The sequence below is a fragment of the Hesperophylax consimilis genome, chromosome 1, assembly GCF_061612785.1.
Source record: "Hesperophylax consimilis isolate HC1 chromosome 1, BYU_Hcon_1.0, whole genome shotgun sequence".
Lineage (NCBI taxonomy): Eukaryota > Metazoa > Arthropoda > Insecta > Trichoptera > Limnephilidae > Hesperophylax > Hesperophylax consimilis.
This window is the reverse complement of record NC_142836.1, coordinates 21,967,210-21,979,089: the sequence shown is the minus strand read 5'-3', so window position 1 is coordinate 21,979,089 and position 11,880 is coordinate 21,967,210. Positions and strand designations below refer to the sequence as shown.

Sequence of the window (11,880 nt, the reverse complement as noted above, 5' to 3'; positions counted from 1 at the left end):
TAACTGTTGCTCCAGCCTCATTTTCGAAAAAGTAAGGTCCAATGACTCCGCCGGACCATAAACCGCACCAAACAGTCACACGTTGGGGAAAAAGAGGCTTTTCAACAATAACTCTTGGGTTTTTCGATCCTCAGATGCGACAATTTTGCTTGTTGACGAAGCCAGGTGGAAATGGGTCTCGTCACTCAAGATGATTTGATTCACTCAAGTGAATTTTAATACTTTCAATGCGTTGTTGAAGCGTGTATCGTTCCATTTTTATTAATGGCGTAGTTTCTACTTGTTAAATGTCAAAAAATGACAGCTTCAAAAATAACATCTACCGAAATAGCGGGCTATTCAAAATAACACCTCTTATTGGAAAACCCTGTACATCTGTTTTATATTATTTGATAGTCAATGATATTCTGAGTTTTATCCACGAACTCTGTTTGCGGTGTGATTTATTCTGTCAAAAAGATCTCGGAAAGGGAATAATATTATACATTTTGTCTACGAATTCTGCTTGATGTAATAAATATTTATATTTCAGAACGTAACGTCTTCCCAGGTCCCAGCCGTGTGATTTCTTCTATTTCTGTTTTATCTATATTGTCTGAAATAAAAAAAATACATATTTAGACATTTCAAGCGCCTGTATTTTTTAATAATATTTTGGGGTGATGAATGGGGTAGGCTCAGAGCTAAAATTATATTGTCTATGGTCGCGCCTATTTAAGATTTCTCTATCCTGGTGTCTACGCTAGATAGTTGATTTATGGTCTACGCCATGGACCGTGATTGGTTTATTTATGCATGGACCTAAAAAGCCCTGAACCTAAAGAGTGTTAATGCGATATTGTATGAATGGCATTGAAGCCAAATCTTGAGTGAGGGGAAATTTCCTGGCAGCCACCTTGTATGATAATTTTGAACTGATTTGTAAGCAAAGAAATGGGATACGTCATTAAAAAAATTAAGTAGATTTTAGCATTTTCGTACATCTCCCCCCTCACCCCTCGGCATCAATAATTGTTCTCAAATTGCTACGTCCAGGGCTTTTTAGGTCCATGTGTCTACGTCATTATTGTCAAAAATACATACAACTTACCTAGAAAGCGGTCTGTGGCAGGACTTCTGCCCGGACCTATTAGTATAATTGTGTACAAATTTCAAAGCAATCGGTGCAGAACTTCCGGAGATTAACGATTTTGAAGAAGCGAACATTTACATTTTTATTTATACACGGTGTCCGGAAACTCGTAGTACAAGCGGGAAACTGGAGAATCTACACCACATGGGGAACCCAAAAAAACATAAAGTTTTTTGATTTGAGCATTTTCAAAAAAAAAAAAAAACCAAAAAAAAATATTTTTCGGTTATTTTAGGGTTAAAGTTTTTTCTGGTGTTAAGGGTTGAATAACAGATGTTTTAACCCTGCAGAGCAGAAATATTTTATGATTACACCGGGTTAAATGAAGGGTGATTTCAAAATAATGCTTCAAATCCGAGTTTCTTCATTTGTTTTACTTTCAAATAGTTTTAATTAGTTGGGTACTTTGATCTTCAGTAATAATTTATAAGAATTTGATTTTAATAAATCCAGAAAAACAGTATTTTCGCTAAATTCATGTGAAAAGGAAAATATAATACAATATTATTATTATGTTGGAACCGGCAATGACCACACTATCATCAAAACATTTTAATTCATGAGTAGGGACCTACGAGAATATGAGAGATGGGACTTACCTACTAGCACTAGAAAACGTAGATAGGCGAATCGGTACCTAATTTGTTTTTATTATTACAAATTTACCGTTTCCAATAGACCGGTATGCATGAACATGCATGAAGTTCTTCAGGTCATCGCCAGGGAACGGCCGGAATCAGCGAATCAGCGAATAGCGAATCAGGAATCGGGATAATAGTACCTACCAGTCAAATAACGGCTGTTCGCCTTCGGAAAAACCGATTTCAGCGCCATCTGTATTATCTATAACGTTCAAACGTCAAAATGGAAGACTAGAAAGACGTTAAAATTTGAATTTGTTCACTTCTAGTTGCTCGTAGTTCCGTAGGAGTAATGACATTGTGACCTCTGTTTACGATTTTATTTTAGTTTTATTGTACTTATAGTGAATTAAAGACTGCATCTCCCGTGTAAATATGGCTTCCAATAAGCCTAATACGTTTAAGACACCGCAAAAAACAGCGGGCAGCATACATCGTTCGCCTCCCGTGAAGTTTAATCACAGGTTTAGAAGTCCTCTGGCCAATATTCAAATGTCTTCCGTCACGAGCTCTAGTCAATATACAACGGGGAGTCCGATGCGCTTCGTGCCTTCAAGTCATTGCACTCCTCCACAACCGTTTTTCAAAATACGAAATCCATTTGAAAAAACGCTCATAGACCATCTTCATACTCCGATTTGCAGGTAAGCAAACTTCTCATGCATAATAATTAATCGATCTACTTACTGATTATATTTAGCGTAAAAAATATTCATGCCTTCAGTATACAAGTTAATAACACGACTTGCTATTTTTTATTTGTATTCCTGACGTTATTATGGTAACAGTTTACTTGTCAGTCTTTATACCTACTCCTCGTATTAAAATTATTTATTCTTAAAATCTTAGCATTTGCATGAACGCATCTTTAGTAGTCCATTAATTTAAATATTCTTTCAGTCCCGGGATGTTTAAAATCCGAGAATCTTCAGGATCATTCAAGTGGGACATCGAGCATATGTCCATTATGAAGCCGGAAGACATAGTTCCCTGCAACAGCCAGTTTGATCCCACGCCGGACCCGGCCATGGAGAGAAAGGCCACAGAGGCAATAGATAAGTGAGTGTCCTTGCTTTATTATTATTTTATTTGAAATATAACATTTATTTTCTTATCACTGCCTCATTGAATCAACTAGAAATGTCATGATAAACAGCAAAATACCATTTTTTTTAACTAGGCTATTATTAAAAAAAAAAAAATGTTATTCATATGTAAATTCAGTAGTCCGCCACGCGACTAGACTCGAGAGCCAAGCTTTCTACACCAACAAGTTGAGTTATCTTACTCTTACCAAAGATCGATAACGGTGTTTGTTTTACAAAATATCTGTTCTAATTTTTAGCAAATTTTCTATATGTGCGCTATAATCTGCCGCTTTCAGTAATTGGACACTTGGACCGTTCTTGGGGTGGAAGATTAGTGAGAGAGTACTTTATAATGTTTCACAAATGGATTTATTTTGATAACAAAATGTTACTCGTTGACTGTTACGTTATCCCTTGATTCCAAGTATCGTACTTGGTATTTTTAGTGGGGTGCCAACCACGAATGTGGTCTTACTTTTAGTGGGGTGCCAACTACGAGTGTGTTCTTACTTTTAGTGGGGTGCCAACTACGAGTGTGGTCTTACTTTTAGTGGGTTGCCAACTACGAGTGTGGTCTTACTTTTAGTGGGTTGCCAACTACGAGTGTGGTCTTACTTTTAGTGGGGTGCCAACTACGAGTGTGGTCTTACTTTTAGTGGGGTGCCAACTACGAGCGTGGTCTTACTTTTAGTGGGGTGCCAACTACGAGTGTGGTGCTAACTACGAGTGTGGTGGCAACTACGAGTGTGTTCTTAGTATTTGTATTGTTTATTTATTTTTAATTTGTAAAATACATGGTATTTATCGACATTTACAAAGCATTGATACATTGAATCACAATTTTCATGGTGACCATTACATTATAGTTATTTCAAACAAAGTGTCAACTTTAAACTAATAAACGTATTTCAAACCCTGCGCAACCGATAACCAACCGTTATTGCAGGGTAAATGGTTGTTTTTAGCTGCATTAAATCTAAATTGCACCCATTAGTAAGGGGGTAAAAACATAAACATTATGAAATGTGATTATCATTAAAACAAAATAATCTCGCACCACGAATAAGCAATACGGTTAAGAGTTATCAACTTTTAATATGTAAATATGAACATGAAAAAGTTACTGTATTCAAAAATACTCAACAAAACGAGAAATATTTAAACCTCAACAAATCTGCTCTAATTTTCCATACAAAACTCTTATCATTATTATTAGCTATCATTCTGGCGATAGAACGTAATATATTTCAGCGTCACCGTTTTAAAATTCATTCAAACGAAAAATATAAAATAAAAATTTACCACCAATTATATTTAAGAGTCCTGTTTATGTATTGCGATATGTTATCCATTTTATTTCTTTTTTAGATTTTTCTCTCAAGGAATGATAGTTCCGAGCCCTCTGAATGAGCCCACGAAGCAAACTAATGTTCTTCCTATGGATCCTCCCGATGACCATGCCACTCCGGAAGGAACTACTAAAACTACATCCAGAGAAGGTATTTTTTTATCTCATAATACCATTAATCAAATTATACTTCTTTCTAACCATATAAATGTATTAACACATTCCCGTACACAATGTCTATTGATGTCCTTTTTTCACTTGCCAACTTACATATATGCATTTTAGCCAGGGATGCGATATGACAAAGTAGACAAGGAAATCAAGTTTTGTATTGTAGTAGTATTTATACTGTCTATTTATTCATACTATTTTTTTTATTTTTTATTTGTTAATATTCAAACCTGCTAAACTACTTATGTAGTTTGTCAGCAGGTACATAATGACCAGAGATGTGCAAAATGGGTACCCAAAACCATTTGAAATGCAAAATGGAAATGGGTCAAAACTTTTCCATTTGAAAATGCAAAATGGTTTTTAGAAAAGCATTTCAAATGCAAAATACCTATTTTCACAATGCATTGAAAATGCGAAATGGTTTCTCAGGTCAAACAATCAAAATAATTATAGAATTTTTAAACAATTTCGTCTAATGGACATCAATGTAGAACAAACATATTACATAATTTTAAATCCAAAAACACCACGACTACAGATTATGAAACCATAAAAAATTTGTGCGGGACAAAAATTACATTGTTGCCAACGTAAAAACATAGAAACTGCTATCTAACATTTAATATTACAGCGTCATGGCCCCATGTTCAGTTTTTGAATCAGTATTTTTTGTAATGGTATCACTCAATTGCCAGGGCTCCTACCAGGGAGCAACTTGACAAATGTAAATTATCTCTCATAGCGAGGTTGAGGACCGACTGATATTTGGGGCTTATGAAAAAAAAATGAGTGGAAATAGTAGGAAGAATGTTGCAAAAAAGCATTTAAAATGGAAAATGCATTGAGAAAAGCATTTAAAATGCAAAATGGTTTTTAGAAAAGCATTTAAATGCAAAATGGAAAATACCCATTTTGCATTTTGCATTTCCATTTGAAATGGATTTATTTGAAATAAAGCACATCTCTGATAATGACAACATTTTTGCAATAACATGGTACATACAATGGTAAACAGTATGTAGGTATGTATAATGTTGATGATAAATTAACAATAAATGATAAGTTGGTTAAATTACAGAATTGTATAAATATAAATATGTGAGAAGCAGTATAAGCCTCATATAACAACACAAGCACAAATGAATTTAATATGAACAAATGAATATAATCAACAAGTACTTCTATGGTTTTAATATACATAAGATAATACAAATTTATAACGATTTTCCATTTCCCTAGAATGTGAATTCCAATTAGGAAAACAAGGTCTTCAGTAGTGCATCAATATAGATCCTCAGTATCTAATAGCCATTTCCTTAGATTATATTTGACTTTGGCTGTAAAAACGTTTATATTTTTAATTGTCATTGGTAGTTTATTAAATATTCTGGGTACAATAAAGTTTAGGGTTCTTTCACCGTATTTATTAATACATTTCGGGACCACCAATCCTTCATTTTGGGTGAATCTTGTATTATGTTTATGGAAAACTCTTTCCCTATACAAGGAATCAGACAATATAAGATGTTGACTTACAATATTATAAAATAATAATCCTCTGACAGGTAAAACATTCAGAGACTTGTATATTAATTTAGTGTCGCTTCTGTGTGCATTGGTATATTTATAGATTAACAATTTTGTAAGGGAGTTTTGTACTGTTTGGATATAACTTATATTAGTTTTACAAGAATGTCCCCAAGTGATTCCATAACGGATTGTGGATTCAGCCAGAGATAGGTGGTAGATTAATTTTAAAGTACTTATAGGCACAAAATATTTTATTTTATAAAGTCTACCAATAATAGACCGTAGACGTTTACAAAAATTAGTAATGTGTACATCCCATTTCATGTGGCAGTCAATAGTAACACCCAAATATACATAATTTTTGACAAAATCAATGGTTTCACATGAACATGGAACATTTCTATGTAAGCAGTCAAAAGTATGTGTATATAACGAAGGGATTAAATTGTATCTGGCGTGTGGTGATCTTATGTGCATAATTTTAGTTTTTTTGGCATTTATTATGAGACCCGCGTCACGAGACCATTTTAGGAGAGCAATAAAATCAAGCTGCATAAGGTTCATTGCAGTAATCAAATCCTCGTGTGATATTACGAGTGCCGTATCGTCTGCGTACACAAAATGTTTAACGAAAGAAAACAATTTACTCATGATTGAGACGTATATAACCCCTGTGCAACACCTGTTGAAATATATTTTCTTTTGCTAAATTTTTTTAGAATTTTTACTGTTATTTGTCGATCCGATAATAAATTTTTTAACAAAACTAGTAGCTTTCCTCGTATTCCTATTGCATCCATTGTTTCTAAAAGTTTATTTTTATCAATGGTATCAAACGCCTTCGAGTTATCTATGAATAAAACCAACACATGTTTTTTTAAATTTAATTCATGATTTACGTGATTTGAAAATTCCTGAAGCAACATTTCCGTACTTTTTTTCTTTTGAAAACCATACTGGTTGGGATCTAGCAAGGAGAAGGATTCTAAATATTTGTTAAGTTTTGTAGAAATGTATTTTTCAAGTATTTTTTCTAGGGCTGGCAAAATGCTAATTGGCCTATAATTTTGTACATCTGTATGTTTGCCGCCTTTGTAAATCGGTCTAATGATACTACTTTTAAGTTCATCTGGAATCACTGCTTGTTTTAAAATTATATTGATAAAATGAGTTATAACAGGCCCTAAAATATGAATATATTTCTTAATGTCAAACATTCGAATGTTGTCAATCCCCGGTGACTTTGAATTGTTTAGTTTGCTAACAATGATATTAATTTCTTCGCAGGTAGCTCTTGGTAGGTACATACTATGTTGAACTTCTGTCGGTCTGAAGGTCGATGCTATATAATCACATTTATGTATCATAGAGCTAACACTGCTCATAAAATATTCAACAAAATTATTTGCTACGGTTTCTTCATTATGCGTGTTCAACATATATTTTGAGATTATTTCGTCACAACTACTTTTAGACTTGCGTCCTAATATTTTATTTACTTCATCCCAAGTTTTTTTGGTATTTCCGAAATAATTTTTGAATTTATTGTTAAAAAAGGTAGACTTACATTTAATGATTTCTTTTGTAACCTTATTTCTGTAAGTTTTATATTCTAATTCAAAGAATTTATCTGTAGGAGTATTTTTCCACCTTCTGTACAGTATATCTTTTTTTTTATGTTTTCTAATATATCAGAAGTTATCCAAGATTTTATTGCTAGGGGTCTTTTTTGGGTTTATAATACATAACGATTTTACTTTGTTCATACAAATCCTGAAAATTATTTTTAATTTTAGTGTATAACATATTGCAATATTGTTCCTCAAGCAACGTATGCCACTTAAAATTATAAATATTTTTGTCAATTTTGTTTTGGGATAAAATCGATATTTTTTCCCCGTGTTCTACGACTCTTTTCCTTTCAATATATTTAATATTGACTGCAGTTAAAAAATGATCCGTTATGTTAATATTATTACATACACATGAAGAAAGAGTATTGCTTTGTTGACATCCGCTATTAAAACGTACAAATATGTGGTCTAAACAGGAACAAGTAACTTTTCGTGCTAGAACCGCTTCCCTAGTTACGTTACAAATGCATTTGGTTAAATAATTATCAGACATTATATTTTCATAGGACATAATAAGTGGGTTTTGATAATTTAAAAGATCTAGGTTAACATCTCCTATAAGTACAATATTTTCTCTGGGTCTTATATTAGACAGAATGGAAGATATTTCATTGAGAAATTGAAGTTTGTTGGAGTTGGGGGGGCGGTATATTGCTATGATGTTTAAAATATTCTTGTTTGGAAGTGTCATAGAGCCAAGCACACATTCAAAATGATTTGTTTCTATTGACTTCTGTTGAAATGTGAGTTCATCTCGAACGTACAACAATATACCTCCACCCGATTTTTTACTTCGGCAATAATGTAACATTTAAATACAGGAATATTATACAGACAGACTAGCTCTGATGTTATAGCAGTTTCACATAACATTAACGCATGAATATGTTTCCAACAAGAATTTAAGTAGACATTCAGAGTATTCCAGTATTTACAAATCGATCTAATATTCAACTGAACAATATTAATATTTTCCATACTATAGTTACTATGAACATTTAGCCAATCCTGGAAATCATTAGTATTATCGAATTCTACCTCATCATCTTCTTCAACATAATTATCGGCCATAATCAATAGTGGCAAAGTCCTTGGAAAGGGCAGCTTTGTAGGCCGGGCATGAGTCCTTGTCTCCAGTCGGATGTGCTGCGGGCTTCCCAAACCTGGTACAGGTAGCACAAACTGGCTCGGCGGCAGCCTTTGGGAAGTTTATCCTGGCGTGACCTTCGCCTGCACAGTGTCCACATCTTTGCTGGTCCTTGCAAAACTTGAAAGAATGTCCGATTAATTGGCACTTGCACATTACTGTTATTCCAGTCCACAAAAACCTTCCCTTGCTCCACCAACACATGTCGTGTGCGAGCAGGAACCTCGTAGACTCTGTGGCAAGTTGTTCCTGTTCGAGCGCCAGCTAGGTGACTAAGCTTACAATTTTTGATTGTGGACTCTAGGTCTGCTTTGTCCTGTACTCCTGCTAAGGTACTTTTCAGGAAGCACTCGTCTGTTAAATCACGAGGAACGTTGAAAAAAATCACTCGTGGATGCCGTTTTGTAGGTAATCTGGCGCTCAGAGTGTCCGAGTTAGTTAGGCAAGGGGTTTTCAAAAATTTTTCTTGATCTTCTTTAGTGGCAGTATGGATCACAACTCCTTTGTTTCGGATATTCCTCATACCCGTAACGCGTATCCCAAGATTTGATGGTCGCAACACGTCCTTTAGAAGCTGCTTTGTACCTTCACTGTCTTTTACAGAGTCCAACTTTGGGAAGATGCATACAGCTGGTTTGGGGGTCCCAACTTTAGGTCCTGAGCGGTTGATTGGTGGTGCCGTCTTCTGAGGATCATTTTTGACCATGTCCGCAAATGAAAGGCTTGCCTCCGTGGCATCAGCTACTCTGCGCATCACCGGTCCCAGATCCGACTCCAGCTGCAAGATTTTTTGAAGCCTATGATGGTTTTCGGCTTTTTCAATGGTAATTTCTCCTCTTGCCACCATTAAGTTGGCATTGGCATCTGCATTGGCAGATCAGCTTTGAAAGCCTCTCTTTCTAACAGCAGCTGTGATACTGATCGGATCCTGTTGATCCTTTGACACTCTAGACTGCTTTTCCGCAAGGACATCTTGGAGTGCTCTAAGACTGGCTTGTGTGTCGTTAAGTATCTGCACTGAGGACACTGGGATACTATGGGTCTCCTTTTCAGATACGTCTGAATAATCAGATTCGCCGTCAGATTCCTCGTTTTCAGACACTGGAGAATTCAGTTCCGAGGCTATTTTGTGTGATGAGGACGCTGAGGACATCATGATTCGTTTTTTCCGCCGATGGCTGCACTCATCAGTCAAGGGTTGCACTGGTGGGTTGGATATTTCAAAGAACACAACAAGAACACGATCCTAGGTTAAGTTGCAAAATGTAGTTAAAAATTTTCAAAATCCAGTGAAACAGATATTTTTTTCACTGTTTTATCAAAAGAAAAAACCTCTGGCACTTGTATCATCCATACAAACACAACTTTCACACGAATTATTCAGCTTTTTTATGATTTTTTTGCGAGAGCAAAGTAAACACGAACAGTTGTCACTGTGATTATTGTTGCAAATGCAACAAATATATGTATAAATGTCCAGTAATAAGTCAATTATATTATATTACAATTATGTACAATGGAATTAATGCTTTTAACTTGTGCACGACCGGTTTTCCAGAAATTAAACATTTGCAATTATTTTCAGTTTGGACCCAAACGATGCTCACCATTCCCATGGAACTGCCTCCAGAGGTGGAGAGTGCTCTGAAACCATTCTACACATTTACAAAGGTTCGCAAAAATATTTCTACGCCTTGTTAAATTTAGGATGACATTTTATTTATTTTTCATCATCTGTGCTACAAAAGCATCAGAGAATGTTTTTTTTATTTTTATTTTAGCGACTATATAAAATTACAGTACATTATACATACAAAATATAATGGTGAATTAAAGTATAATGATGGTGTAGCTTTCTTAGTCCTCCTCACCTGTCCTGTGCCGAGGCGGACAAAAGTTATTTAATTCTATTCTATTTGTCTTCTATGTCATTTTCAGTGTTTTTTTAAATAGTTTTTTTATTGATCTCAAGATTTTTATTCTTGATTTGTACTCATTAAACTTTTCTATTTGTTTTATATCTGGGGGAGGATTTTGTGAAGTTTTGTTGCAAAATAAATTAAGTTTCTGTGTCCGAATGTGGTTTTACAACTTGGAATGTTTTTTATGTCATTTTGATTCGATCCAGTGTGATGGATACACGGACCAGTAGAGGATTCCATATTTTTTAATGGTTTCAATAATATACTTTTTGGCATATATTTGTTGTACATTTGGAAGGCGTTCTTATGGGCACTTTCATTTGTTGGCCGCCTTCACTCTTGACCGTCTTCTACCGTCTGCCTCCAGTTTTGTATGTCGCGGTGTTTGCCTCCACTCCAACCAGCTTAGGGCTCCCCACCAGTACTCGTTTCTCCTGCAGGTTTATTCAATATTTTAATGGTTTATTTTTTTAAATATTTTGCAGGATCAAAATGGGATTGGTGAGGCAGACATCTCTGCCAATGCTTCTCTGCGGCGGAAGCTTTGCTTCGAAGAAGTGTTTTCAGACGGAGAGGAAGAACATCATACCAGTTTCCACAATATATCCTGCCCCATTCTACATAGCCCACATGTGGTAAGCTGACCTCGCCTTCTTTCCGTAAAACCCAATATTTTCTCTTTGCATTAACCCTCCATACAGAATCTCAAAAGATGACATAAGGCCCGAGGGAAATAATTTTCCTCAGAGTGTGGAGTTAATGTAAAAATAAAAATATAGTAATTTGAAATAATTTTTACTAAAAGCAGTTTAGTGTGGGCTAGGAAGAAAATAGGACGTCGTCCTAAGGGTCAATACGGAACTGCCATAAATTGAATCCTGTGCAAAAAAGTCCCACAATGGACTGTTACTTTACTTTAGCAAACTTTTCTATTCTGCGCAGGATGTTACAGAACTCGGTTTATGTCGATTCCTTACCGACCCATGGGACAACGGCTTTACATTTATGCTGTCTTTGGTTCACCACATACTAGTACAGTCAGTGGGGACTTTTGCCATACAAAAGGTGAAGTAGTAGCGATTTTGTTATTTAGATTGGGTCTCTAATGAAAAAAAATACCAATTCTGTATAATCTGTCTAATGCGTAATGAGTTACAGCATTAATATTTTTCCAAAAAATCGTTTTTCAAACTCATTTTTTTTTGATAAATGTTGTAAGAACAAATTACGCCATATTATTTTAACCTATTTCCACACCACAATA

General features: G+C 34.9%; 1 protein-coding gene across 1 annotated transcript; it reads left to right on the top strand.

Annotated features, from left to right (window-relative positions):
• Positions 1-2,148: 2,148 nt before the first annotated feature.
• bora (aurora kinase A activator-like protein bora) lies at positions 2,149-11,260 on the top strand. The gene is made up of 5 exons (XM_089639874.1): positions 2,149-2,417; positions 2,674-2,832; positions 4,230-4,360; positions 10,280-10,365; positions 11,102-11,260. Exons 1-5 carry the CDS (start codon positions 2,149-2,151, stop codon positions 11,258-11,260), a joined length of 804 nt encoding a protein of 267 aa, XP_089496000.1.
• Positions 11,261-11,880: the final 620 nt, after the last annotated feature.